We start from the raw sequence: 14629 nt of genomic DNA on the forward strand, positions 1-14629 counted from the left end.
AGCTTGGCATGTTTTTATTCCTTGTTTCTGTTCCAAGCACTTGCGTACTGAGATCACCACTGGTATCCCTACTATTAGTTTGAGATAAACAAAATAACTCTGTCACAAATGCAATGAATTTATCCTCTTGTTGTTTGGGAAGCATACATAATCTTGATTCAACATTTATGTGATGCATTCAGTGGGAGCAACAACTTTGTGTTGCAGTTGCCTCAGGGCCGTCTTAACGCATGGGCCTGATGGGCACTTGCCCGGGGCCCCACGAGCATAGGGGCCCCATTTTATCGACCATTTACATTTTTATTCCTGTGAGTAGTTGTCGTAGGGGCCCCAGTACACTGCTTTGCCCGGGGCCCATAATGCTGTAAAGACGGCCCTGAGTTGCCTGAATCCTGAAGTTTGGAACATTGTGATAAACTTTTACAAACACACAATTATGCCTGATTTAATCATGCAAAGTCCATTGTTGGGAGTAAATGCATCAAACCTGTCCCTATCCTCGATGAGCTCAATGCTTCCTATGTCTGTTTTATACAAAAATCAATGGAGGAACATCACCTGCCCCACCATTCTTGGGTATGCCTGTACCAGTGGTTACTCTGGTAGACATAAGATCGGTCTTCCGAAAAGTGAATCTGTGGAGAGCAACTGGCCTGAATGGAGTTCCTGCTTGCGTCCTCGAGACCTGTGCAGATCAGCTGGCAGAGGTATTCACAGACATCTTTAATCTATAGGGGCTAGTGGAATCAAGGGATAAGGGGAGAAATCAGGCACGGGTTATTGATTGGGGACGATCAGCCATGATCACAATAAGTGCTGGCTCGAAGGGCCGAATGGCCTCCTCCTGCACCTATTTTTTTCTATGTTTCTATCTGCCACTACTCTGTTCAGAGGTCCCCACCTGCTTCGAAAAGACCACTATCATCATGGTATTAAAGAAGAGTAAGATAATGTGCCTTAATGACTACCATCCAGTGGCTCTGACATCCACCATCATGTAGTGCGTCAAGAGACTGGTGATGGCACACAATAACTCCAGTCTCCCAGTCAGCCTTGATCCACTGCAGTTTGTTTGCCATCACAACAGGTGTACACCAGATGCCATCTTGCTGGCCCTAAACTGATTTCTGGAGCACCAAGACTAGAAGGACTCCTACATTAGACTATATTTAATACCCTGTTGCTGGTGCTACACAATTTGTGTCGAGTTAACATGAATACTTAAAATTATTCTGCATATGTGGGGAAGCACAGTGGCGCAGTGGTAGAGTTGCTTTCTTACAGCACCAGAGAGCCGGGTTTGGTCCAGACCACGAGTGCTTGTCTCTACGGGCATTCTCCCAGCGACCTGTGTGAGTTTTCCCCCGGATCTCCGGTTTCCTCCAACGCTCCAAAGATGCACAGGCAATTAGGTTTATAGGCTTGGTGTAATTGTAAATTGTCCCTAGTGTGTGTAGGATCATGCTAGTGTGCCAGTCGACACAGACTCGGGAGGGTCGAAAGGCCTATTTCTGCATTGTATCTCTAAAACAAAAAGTAAAAATGTGCTATTTGTGCTGACTTAACACTTGCAAAAACTCGCAGAAGCAAATCTCCCATATGTTGATACTTTATGATATCTCCATTGGGTAATTGCATATTAAATAAAAACTATTAGACCACCTATAGCAATGTTTTCAGAAAAATGATTTAAGCCAAGGATCATCACAACAATATTAATGGGACTTGCAAGAAGATATAAATCAATGAATCCAAAAGGATGCACTTCTTGGGAACAAAAGTGTCTGCTGACCCATCCATCAGATCGAGATGTGTTTCATGTACTTTCTACTCTTGAGTATTGTTTTTGGATCTTTAACAGTTCTATCATCCATTATGAGATGGTTGTAGAGTCAGGCTCCACAACAGAGATTTCTAGTTTGGAGCGCAGTACAAAGAGAGATATTTTGCTGTTGCTTTCTTTCTCATGACGCACTGTAATCCACCAAATTGGTCCCAAAGTGAAATGTTCTAGTTTGATGGACTAAAGCCTTACGTTGGCAAGAGAGATCTCATAGCACTGTTTGATAGTTTAGTTTAGTTTATTATTGCCACACGTACTGAGGTACAGTGAAAAGCTTTTTGTTGCCTGCTATACAGTCAGCAAAAATACTATACATGATTACGATCAAGCCGTCCACAGTATACATACAGGATAAAGGGTATAACATTTAGCGCCAGATAAGGTCCAGTAAAGTCAGATTAAAGATAGTTTGAGAGACTCAAATGGTGTAGATGGCAGCTCAGGACCACACTTTATTTGGTGTGAGGACGATTCAGTTGCCTGATAACACCTCTTGCCTGATGGGAGAGGAGAGAAAAGAGAATAACCGGGGTGGGACTGGTCCTTGATTATGCTGGTGGCCTTGCCAAGGCAATGTGAAGTGTAGATGGAGTCGATGGAAGGGATGTTGGTTTGCGTGATGGTCTGGGCTACATCCGCAACTCTTTGCAATTTCATGTGGTCTCGGGTGGAGCTGTTCCCATTCTGTGCTGTGATGCATCCCGATAAAATGCTTTCTGCGGAGCATTGTAGAAGTTGGTGAGGATTGTTGGGGACATGTCGATCTTCCTAATCCTTCTAAGGAAGTAGAGGTATTGGTGGGCTTATTTTTTTTAATTTTTTTAAAAAATATTTTATTTAAGTTTTTACAGAACTCATACAATATACATTATATAGTAATCAATATTCACTGACTTATAACTACGAGTATACCCGTATTGTTCTGTGTTTTCTCCCCTCCCCTCACCCCCCCACCCCCCCCCCCCATTTAAAAGGAAAGTAAAAGAATAAGCAGAAGAAAGAGAGAAAGAAAGAAAGAAAGAAAGAAACCTGGAGTCCCGCGGGAGTCACTTCCGAGTAATTTCTTTTTAAATTCTTATTAGTTAACAAATCAATCCTAAATTTAAATACTTCCTATTCTTAATCCAAGCTTTACCATGAATGGGTTCCACACCTTCAAAAAGAAGTCGTATCTATTTCTCAAATTGTACGTTGCTTTTTCTAATGGGATACAACTCCGCATTTCTGCATGCCATCTTTCGAATCTTATTTCGTTTGGTTCTTTCCAGGTAACCGCAACACATTTTTTTGCTACCGCTATCGATATTTTAAGAAATCTTTCCTGGTGTTTATCCAAATTTAGTTTTGGTGTTATTCCTTTTGTATCCACTAGCAAAAACAACCTTGAATCCATTGGTATGATCTTATTCAGCAATTGGTCTAAAAACTTTTTTAGGTCTTGCCAGAAAGGAGTTACCTTCTGACATGCCCATGTAGAATGTATAAAAGTGCCCACGTCTTGGTTGCATCTAAAACACCTTTCAGATGAGTTTAGTTTAAATTTATTTAATTTTTCCGGGGTTGAATATAATTGCTGCAAAAAATTATACTGTACTAAGCTGTATCTCACATTAATAGTATTTTTCATACTATCTAGGCACAGTCTTTCCCAGCTTGGTTCATCAATAGTAATATTAAGATCTGTTTCCCATCTTTGTCTTGCTTTATGCATTCCTATCTTTGAACTAGATATCTGTAGTAGTTTATACATTGATGATATAAATTTTTTATTTCCCTTGCCCTGAATCAAGGATTCGATTCCTTTAATCTGAAATAGAGACATTGAATTACCTAACTTTTCCCTTAAAAAGGATTGTAATTGGTAATAGAAAAAGATACTATTCCCTGGAATTTGATATTTATTTCTCAATTGAGAAAATGTCAAAAAGATGTTCCCTTCATAACAATCTCCTATATTTTTAATACCCTTCTGTTCCCAGAGTTGTAGTATTTGATTGTTCCAAGCAAACGGCAATAATCCATTTTTTCCTAATGGAGTTTTAGCTGTTAAAAAAAATCTTTTATCCTTAACTTTAACTGTTTTCAACAATGTATTAACTAAATGTTTTAGCAAAGGTGACTCTTTATCCTTAACTAATAGCTTCGCTTCCCATTTATATGTAAATTCTTCTGGACAAGACTCTTTTATTTTATCCATTTCAATTTTAACCCATGCTGTTTTTCCACCCTCTTGATAAAAGGATGAAATAAAACTCATTTGTGCTGCCATATAATAATTTTTAAAATTTGGTACTTGCAATCCACCTAATTCAAATTTCCATGTTAACTTTTCCAGAGACACTCTGGGCATTTTACGTTTCCAAAGAAAATTCCTCACAATTTTGTTCAATTCTTGAAAAAAATTATTTGGCAAAGGTATAGGCAGTGTTGAAAATAAATACTGTATCCTCGGAAAAATATTCATCTTAATACAATTCACTCTCCCTATCAATGTAATTGGAAGATTCATCCATTTCTTCAGGTCCTCATCTATTTTTTTTATTAGTGGTTTATAATTTAATTTATACAAATTATTTAACTTATTATCTACTTTAACTCCTAAAAACTTAATGCCATCTTTTTTCCATTTAAACTGACTTTCTCTTTTACATTGATCATAATTACCTTTCACAAGAGGCATTATTTCAGTTTTATCTTTATTAATTTTATATCCTGATACTTTCCCATATTCTTCCAGTCTGAAATATAATTTTCTTAAGGATTCCAATGGTCTAGTGAGACAAATTAAGACATCATCTGCAAATAAAGTAATTTTGTGATCTTCCTGATTAACTTTAAATCCTTCAATATCTAAATCTGATCTTATTAGCTCTGCCAGAGGTTCAATGGCCAATACAAATAAAGCCGGTGACAAGGGACATCCCTGTCTACTAGATCTTTCCAAATTAAATGATTGAGAGGATTGGCCATTTGTCACCACTTTGGCTTTAGGTTGTTTATAAAGAGCTTTTACCCAGTTAATAAAACCCTTTCCTAATCCGTACTTCTCTAATACTTTAAATAAAAAATCCCATTCTAACCTGTCAAACGCCTTTTCCGCATCTAAAGCAACTGCTACGCTCCGTTCCTTTCTTTTCTGTGCTAAATGTAAAATACTTATAAATCTTGCTACATTATCCGATATTTTCCTTTTTTTGACAAATCCAGTTTGGTCCTCTTTAACCAGCTTCGGTAAGTATTCTGCCAATCTCCTTAGCAAGGTGGGCTTATTGCCAGTGTGCGATAATGGAATGTTTTGTATGAGGTTTGGAATGATTAACAAAGATTATACAAATATACTATTCTGCAATAGTGATACCAGATATTAACATTTGTTTTTGTAGGTTTTGATTGAAAAAGACTGGGTTTCCTTTGGACACAAATTTAACCACAGGTGAGAATTACACACTTGTCATTGTACATTGCATATATTTATAATCTATTTTTGTATATGGAAATATTCAATACATTAAAAAAAATAAAAGCTGGATTTAAAAATGTGTGTTTCGGAACGAAATATTAATTGGGCTGGGAAATAGTTGCTAGTGCAAAATTGGGTGAGTATTTTCCTGTATGGATAAAAGTGGTCCAATGATATCTTCATGGTTCCTATTAATTGCATCCCACACTCATTATTGAAGAACTGTGATGGGATGGATTTTCTCTTGGTCAATTTTTCTTTGCTCATAACTTCTGACAGAATAATTCAACTTGGAAACATATTTACTGTTACCTATTCCTAAACTTATTCATATAGGAATCCTCCTACTATTTGTTTGTTTGAAACTGGGCAATATCTTGTTCACTCATTATCTGCCTTCCATGTTTTTGTCTCCAGGAAAAAAATAGATATTTTTAAGAGCATTCAGTTCAATGCCATTCATAAATATTGTAAATAACAGGGATTCCAGATCCATTCCCCGTGGAGTATCTTGAGTTTGTTTTTCCCAGGAAGAGCACATGCAGTTATTGCGACACTCAGTCGTCCATTGCCAAGGCAATTGTTAAACATCTGAGAATACATGCCAACCATTTCATGGGCTTTTATGCTGACCTCACATGAAGAATTTCATCACAAGCTTCGACTGAATTATCCTTTTTTGAGGTTTGTAAAGCATTGACTGAAAAGGCCAATCTGTTCCATGCCTCAATCATGCTTTTCTTGCACTTCCACGGAATTACTTACTTCGGACCTTGAACCATTTTGTTCATCTAACCCCTTGGTGTCTTTCCATTGAGTGTCTTCTCCAATTAGCAGAGTAACATTGCTGCAAGCTTAGCAAGTGACATGTAACATTTGTGCCTCTGAGGTATCATTCAAAGACAAAAGACCTAATTGCCCTCCCGGCACTGTCAGCCTGCCTCCCACCATCAATGTCCTGGGGGGTATGATTGAATAAAACATTAACTGAACAGCCAAATCTTTGTTGTGGCAGCCAGTGCAGCATAGGAACTGAGTAGACTGAAATGAGTGGATCACTTTAATAGAGTTCAGAAAAAAGCCAGTTGGCACCTTGCTACTGAAATGAATGAACACGTCTCTCCCACTGGCAATCTATGCCATCATTGTGTGCCAATAATAGGATGCAATGAAGCAGATATTGAAGTGAAGCAATTACACTGTAGTCGGACGTACTTGTTGAATTGAACGTTTAATCTAAGCTTCTGAACGTGACCATACTGAACAAAACAATTGAATACCTAATGAATGTAGAAACAGACAACTGCAGATTGAAGTTGCAGTGCCCTGCATAATATTTGGGACAAAAACCCATCATTTATTTATTTGCCTCTGTACTCCACAATTTGAGATAATAATTGTGGAGCAGATGACTTATTATTGAATAAAGTAGGGATATTTTTTGAATATTTTAAGAAAACATTAAATGAAAATAAATCTGTCATATTTTAATTTCCTTCCTTGGTATGACTCGTCAGAAAAGTTGTCCAGTGTTTAGAAAAAGCTTAGACAATTCAAGCAGCAGAAAAGAAATATTAAGTGTGTATTTTCTGGCAAATTAAAAAAAAAATCAATGAAAGCAAAATCCCTGAAAGATGAAGCTTTCATAAAATGCAAAGCAATCAATTGTCATAATCTGCCCAGAGATTTATTTGCAGTTGGGATACAGTTCCAATCAACTTTTGAAATCTTTATAAATATAAAAAAAACATATTTAAATGGAGTTGGGATGCAATAGTGAAATACTTTGTTGATTGCAGATTGAGGTTGCAGTGCCCTGCATAATGTTTGGGACAAAAACCCATCATTATTTATTTGCCTCTGTACTCCACAATTTGAGATAATAATAATAATAAATTTTATTTGTCATATGTAGGTTGGCACAGGGTCAACAGTACAATGAAATGTATTTGACAAGACAACTGGTCACCTCAGCAGTAATATTCCAAGGATAAATAAGATAAAAAATGACATTAGTAAGGTAAAAAGACAATATTAAAAATAGTTAAAACGACAATATTAAAAATAATCAACAAATATGATTTGAAATGTGTTTATGAGTTCAGAAGCCTGATGGTAGAAACTGTTCTTAAGTCTGGTGGTATGCGCAGCCATACTCCTGTATCGTCTGCCTGACGGTAACAAGGAGAACAGCCTGCATGCTGGGTGGCTGTGGTCCTTGATGATGCTGCCTGCCTTCCGCAGGCACCGCCGGTAGAAAATGTCCTGAATGGCCGGAAGACAGTTGCCAGTGATTTGCTGTGCCGTCTTCACCACTCTCTGTAGTGATTTGTGACTGTGGGCAGAACAGTTCCCGTACCAGACCGTAATGCAGCCTGTCAGCAGGCTCTCGATGGTGCATCTGTAGAAGTTTGTGAGAATGCTGGCGTTCATGCCAAACTTCCTCAGTCTTCTCAGGAAAAAGAGCCGCTGGTGGGCCTTCTTTGTTATTGTGTCCGTGTGCAGTGTCCAGGAAAGGTCCTCAGTGATGTGCACACCGAGGAACTTAAAGCTGCTGACCCTTTCAACCTCAGCATCAATGTGGATGGGGAGGTGTCCACTCCCCCACCGTCTCCTGTAGTCCACTAGATTTGTAATAGAAAAAAATCACATGTGGTTAAAGTGCACATTGTCAGATTTTAATAAAGGACATTTTTATACATTTTGGTTTCACCGTGTAAATGACAGCTGTGTTAAACATAGTCCCCCAATTTCACGGCACCATAATGTTTGGGACACAGCAATGTCATGTAGATGAAAGTAGTCATGTTTAGTATTTTGGTGCATATCCTTTGCATGCAATGACTGCTTGAAGTCTGCGATTCATGGACATCGTCAGTTGCTGGGTGTCTACTCTGGTGATGCTCTGCCAGGCCTGTATTGCAGCCATCTTAAGCTTCTGCTTGTTTTGGCAGCTAGTCCCCTTCAGTTTTTTCCTCAGCATATAAAAGACATGCTCAATTGGGTTCAGATCGGGTGATTGACTTGGCCACTCAAGAATTCACCAGTTTTTAGCTTTGAAAAACTCCTTTGTTGCTTTTGCAGCATGTTTGGGATCATTGTCTTGCTGTAGAATAAACCGCCAGCCAATGAGGTTTGAAGCATTTGTTTGAACTTGAGCAGGTAGAATGTGTCTATACACCAGAATTACTTGTGCTACTACCATCAGCAGTTGTATCATGAATAAGTGAGCCAGTACCTTCAGCAGCCATTCATGCCCAGGCCATAACACTGCCACCACTGTTTTTCAAAGATGAGATGGTGTGCTTTAGATCTTGGGCAGTTCCTTCTCTCCTCCATACTTTGCTCTTGCCATCGCTCTGATATAAGTTAATCTTCATCTCATCTGTCCACAAGACCTTTTTCTAGAACCGTGATTGCTCTTTTAAGTACTTCTTGGCAAACTGTAACTTGGCCATCCTATTTTTGCGGCTCGCCAGTGGTTTGCATCTTGCAGTGTAGCCTCTGTATTTCCGTTCATGAAGTCTTCTGCGGACAATGATCATTGGCAAATCCACACCTGACTTCTGAAGAGTGTTTCTGATCTGTCGGGCAGGTGTTTGGGAATTTTTCTTTATTCTCAAGAGAATTCTTCTGTCATCAGCTATGGACGTCTTCCTTGGCCTGCCAGTCCCTTTGCAATTAGTAAGCTCACCAGTGTTCTCTTTCTTGTTAATGATGTTCCAAACAGTTGATTTTGGTAAGCCGTAGGTTTGGCTGATGTCTCTAACAGTTTTATTCTTGTTTCTCAGTCTCATAATGGCTTCTTTGACTTTCATTGGCACAATTCTGGTCCTCATGTTGATAAATAGCAATATAAGTTTCCAAAGGTGATGGAAAGGCTGGAGGAAAGACAAGGTGCTGAGAGCTCTCTTCCTGTGAAGCCATGTGTCCAAACATTATGGTGCCCTGAAATGGGGGGGATTACACAGCTGTATTTTCTACGTGGTGAAACCAAAATGTATAATAATGGCCTTTAATAAAATCTGACTATGTGCACTTCAACCACATGTATTTTTTTTCGATTACAAATCTCAAATGGTGGAGTACAGAGGCAAATAAATAAATGATGGGTCTTTGTCCCAAACATTATGGAGGGCACTGTAAATATTTTGTTCCATATGGATGTTAGTTGTTTTAAAATCCCGCTGAATATTTCGCATCACATGTTAAAAAATATGATCTACCAATGCTTCTTATTATCCGACTGCATCAAGCATGTCCCGTGTAACATTAATAGTAAACTACTAAAATGAATGCTGACAATTACTGAAGAAAAGAAACCTTTAGCCAATGGTTGCGTGGTTTCTGACATCCATATATCATGTTCCTACTTTAACATCATGCTAGTGTGCACACTGGTTTGTAGAAATGATTTTTTAAACATTTAGAACCGTTAATGAATTTCCCATTTAGAAATGGAAAATTTTGGTACAGTTTCCATTAGTTTTCTAGATTTGTATTGTTAGTTAAACTACTCTATGTTCGCTCTTCAGTTGACCTTATTACCTGAACAAATAGTCCATATCATGTTTATCTTTGAATCTAGCTTTGACTGACCTTGAAGTATTGCATCATAAACAATTTACAATTTTTCTTTTACCAGGAAAAGGGAAAACTAGAAGATTGGGAAAAGATGCTTGATTAATATTTCATATTCTAAAGCATTACTTCAGTACCTCAAAGAATGGTTTTATAGTTAGTAAATCAATTCTTTGCAAATTATATCAGATTTTCAGCTCCTGCAATTCTTGATTTTCATGATTTATTGTATCCAGGGTTTAGAAGAAATGCAATAGTTTAAAAAATCCATTGATATTTAACTGAACATATTAGGTCCTAAATACTTTTGCAATAATTATACAAAATATTGTTGAATTACCTGATTTACAGCAGAAACCAGTCAGATACACAGCCTGAACGGCCCCTGCATAGGCCTTGCACCATTGCAACAAGTTTGGTCAAAATGGAATCCTATTTATTTTGCCCTCATTCAATTGCAATAAAAACCTAAAACTTAGGTGGGGGGGGGGGTTGGAAATTGAATAAACCAATACCTCTATCAAGATTCATCAAAGATAGACACAAAATGCTGGAGTATTTCAGCGGGACAGGCAGCATCTTTAGAGAGAAGGAATGGGTAACGTTTCGGGTCGAGACCCTTCTTCAGACCCGACACGTCACCCATTCCTTCTCTCCAGAGATGCTGCCTGTCCCGCTGAGTTACTCCAGCATTTTGTGTCTAGCTTTGATTTAAACCAGCATCTGCAGTTCTTTCCTACACCAAGATTCATCATACTGTTTGAGTATAAATTTGTGTACTTATCAAAAACAGACCACAGGTTAACAATAGCAATACATTGTGGAAAGGGAAACTGGGTAACTAAGAAAAAAAGGGTAAACGAAATGCAATTCCATATTGACTGAGTTGTTGAAATGATGCGAGCGAGGCATTTGTCGGAGTAAGCCGGCTCTGGGTCAGGTGATCCTGGTTTTGTTATCTCTATTCCCGATGCCCTACGTAATCAAATCACCTGACTGACGATGCTGCCCAGTTAATAAAATCGATTTCACGTTAGTGAGAATGAGATCCTCTATCTGCATTGGCAACAGTGAGTCTTGTTCGCTGGATGTATCTGGTGGAATTGCATTTGTGTTTGTTATTGGGGTGCAAGTTCATCTGCAAAATCAAGATCGTGAAGGGATGCAAAGGGTGTCCATCTGATATTCCCTCATGCGTTGTTAGTTTAGAATCAGGTTCTGTGAGTACTGTCAAAAGCCTTCTCAATGTCTATATGTTTATGTAGGATTGCCGTGGCCAAAATCAACATTGTTCTTTTATTTATCTGGTCAGTGCATCCTTTCTTTCCAAAGCCTGACTGGCTTATTTCTGAGAATGTTATCAATTGCCTCTGATAGATGTGGACTTTGATCCTGGCACAAGTAAAACAGTAGCATGCCAGTCATTAGATTCATTGAGCATTCCTTTCAATAACCCCATTGATCCATTCATCTGGCACAGTCTTTTCCGGGTTTATTGTGCATAGAGGGACGGATGGATTGAGAGACGGACGGTGTCATCCAAACTTGGGTCACACCTTAGCCATTTAAGCATTTAAGTTAACATTATCGGAGGTGTGCCTATTTTATAATAATATAATCGTTTGGACGATCCTTTATTGGGGTATCTGTGACGCGATCCAAATCCTTTCTGACTCTTGGATGGTTGTTTCTTCTTCAGAGTTTTTAAAATGCTCTTTCTAAGCCTCTCCAGTTTCCTTGTTCATTGTAGACAGCTGCATCCTCTTGTTGAGTCACTGGATTATTAAATTAGTGGCATTTGTTTGCTTTAATAAAGCTTTTAACTTCCTGATGTGTCTTGCTTTACTACACCTAGTATTTATCCCTTAACCTTTGGAATTTGCTGTCGAACAGCATTTTCTACAGGGTTCACCTGTTTTCTAAGGTGTACCATTTACTGGATGTGGTCCTCTCAATTTCTTCCCTTTTCTTCCCTTCTGACTGTAGTCCATCACTGCTCTGTTTATAGATTGTAGTCACTTTATCCCACTTGTAGATCTGGTCATCTGTAAGGCTTTCCATATCTTCATCAAACTCTACGAGAGTCAGAAAGCAGTACTTTACCTTCAGTGCAATGGTTTCCTGTTTGTCAGCCGACCTTGTGAATGTGATCATGTCTTTGTCCTTTGTATGGTTAAGAGCGTTTTTATTGTCATATGTCCCAGGTAGAACAATGAAATTCTTACTTGCTGCAGCACAATAGAATATGTAAACAATACTGTAAACCGTCAAACAAGGCTGTGTCCTCGCTCCCACACTCTTTGGGATTTTCTTCGCTCTGCTCCTGAAACATGCCTTCGGCACCGCAACAGAAGGGATCTACCTGCGTACCAGATCAGGAGGCAAGCTCTTCAACCTCACCCGCCACAGAGCCAAGACAAAAGTACGTGAAGCTCTCATCAGAGACATGTTGTTCACTCTACTCAGGTAGCGCAGGCTGGGCCATGTCCACCGCATGGAGGATGGCCGTATTCCAAAAGACTTCCTCTATGGAGAGCTGACATCTGGGAGGAGAACCATCGGCTGCCCTCAGCTGCGTTACAAGGATGTCTGCGAGAGATTTGAAGGCGCTCGACATCGCTGTGGAGTTCTGGGAGAGCCTTGCAGCTGACCGTACGAGGTGGAGAGGTACCCTGAACCAACATCTCAAAACGGGGGAAGAGAAACTGATGAACGCAACGGCATAAAAGCGGGCACGCAGAAAGGAGCGCAGCAACTTCAACAAACCAGAGACCACACACAAATGTGACACTGGTCTCTTCAGCCACAAGTGACGCTGCTCTAGCGAGGTGTGGAGCAAACAGCCAACTAGGATGCATCACCCATGGTCAGCCATGACAGAGGACTAAGAAGACTGTAAACAATATGATAAAGAGAGAAAAAAAGTTCAGTGTGTATATATACACATATTCACAAGTACACACACACACACACACACACACACACACATACATACATACACATACTCAAAAAACAAACAATAGTACTGTAGTAATAATAATAATAATAATAATAGTCTATTGTCGCTCAGAGCTTATTTGAGGATGTAGTGTTTAATAGCCTGATGGCTGTAGGGAAGAAGCTATTCCTGAACCTGGACGTTACATTTCCTGTACCTTCTTCCCGATGGCAGTGGTGAAAAGAGTGTGTGGCCAGGATGGTGTGGGTCTCTGATGATGCTGGCTGCCTTTTTGAGGCAGTGACTCCGATAAATCCCTTTGATTGTGGGGAGGTCAGAGCCGGTGATGGACTGGGCAGTGTTCACAACTTTTTGTAGTCTTTTCCACTCCTGGGAGTTCCAAGTTGCCGAACCAGGCCATGATGCAACCAGTCAATATGCTCTCTACTGTACACCTGTAGATGTTCAAAAGAATCCTCTTTGACATACCGAATCTCCGTAATCTTCTCAGGAAGTATGTGCTTGATGTGCTTTATTTATAATTGCATCAGTGTGCTGGGTCCAGGAAAGATCTTTGGAAGTATGCACGCCCAGGAATTTAAAGTTTTTGACTCTCTCCACCATTGTCCCGTTGATATAAACAGGATTGTGGGTCGTCATCCTTCCTCTTCCAAAGTTCACAATCAGTTCATTGGTTTTACTGATATTGAGAGCCAGGTTGTTGTGCTGGCACCATTTGGTCAAACGCTCGATCTCACTTCTATATTCTGACTCATCACCATCAGTAATTCGTCCAGGGCTTGTATACACTGGAATTTAGAAGGATGAGGGGGGATCTTATTGAAACATATAAGATAATTAGGGGATTGGACACATTAGAGGCAGGAAACATGTTCCCAATGTTGGGGGAGTCCAGAACAAGGGGCCACAGTTTAAGAATAAGGGGTAGGCCATTTAGAACGGAGATGAGGAAGAACTTTTTCAGTCAGAGAGTGGTGAAGGTGTGGAATTCTCTGCCTCAGAAGGCAGTGGAGGCCAGTTCGTTGGATGCTTTCAAGAGAGAGCTGGATAGAGCTCTTAAGGATAGCGGAGTGAGGGGGTATGGGGAGAAGGCAGGAACGGGGTACTGATTGAGAGTGATCAGCCATGATCGCATTGAATGGCGGTGCTGGCTCGAAGGGCTGAATGGCCTACTCCTGCACCTATTGTCTATTGTCTATTGTCTATTGTCTATTGTCTATTGTCCAACAATGGTGGTGTCATCGGCGAACTTGAAGATGGAGTTCGTGCAGTCATGAGTATAGGGTGAGTAGAGCAGGGGGCTGAGCACGCAGCCTTGAGGTGCTCCCTGTACTGATTGTTAATGAGGAGGAAGTATTTCTGCCAATTCGCGGACTGTGGATGAGGAAGTCAAGGATCCAATTGCAGAGGGATGCGCAGAGACCCAGTTCCGTGAGCTTGGTAACCAGCTGCTTGCCTTTCTTTTTTTTTCTTTTTTTAATCAAAGAATTTATTCAATTATTGAAAATAATATTTACACTACAATAAAACAAAACAGAACCCACCACCATAATACAAGGCTAACAAATACACTAAATAAACTACTAAATAAACTATGTTACAATCCTTGTCAAGGATGCATTCAACCCCCCGCGGTGCTCAGCGGTCCCAGAAATCCCCCAGGGTGCCCGTGGACAGCGCATAGTCCCTCTCCAAAACCGCCCGGGCACGGACGTAACCCCAGAAAAGGGGCAGGCAGCTGGCTCGTGCAGAGCCCTCTTCCATCTGGCGCCGTGACTCACGGATG

General features: G+C 39.9%; 1 protein-coding gene across 4 annotated transcripts in view; it reads left to right on the plus strand.

The window, feature by feature from the left end:
* mtmr7b (myotubularin related protein 7b) overlaps window positions 1-14629 on the plus strand; it is an 80682-nt gene that overhangs the window by 47214 nt on the left and 18839 nt on the right. For all 4 annotated transcript variants that reach the window (XM_078397873.1, XM_078397883.1, XM_078397852.1 and 1 more), the window contains one exon: window positions 5227-5276. In XM_078397873.1, the coding sequence (XP_078253999.1) occupies window positions 5227-5276 (50 nt within the window). The remainder of the gene's footprint in view (window positions 1-5226; window positions 5277-14629) is intronic.

Source organism: Rhinoraja longicauda, chromosome 1 (genome assembly GCF_053455715.1).
Source record: "Rhinoraja longicauda isolate Sanriku21f chromosome 1, sRhiLon1.1, whole genome shotgun sequence".
NCBI lineage: Eukaryota > Metazoa > Chordata > Chondrichthyes > Rajiformes > Arhynchobatidae > Rhinoraja > Rhinoraja longicauda.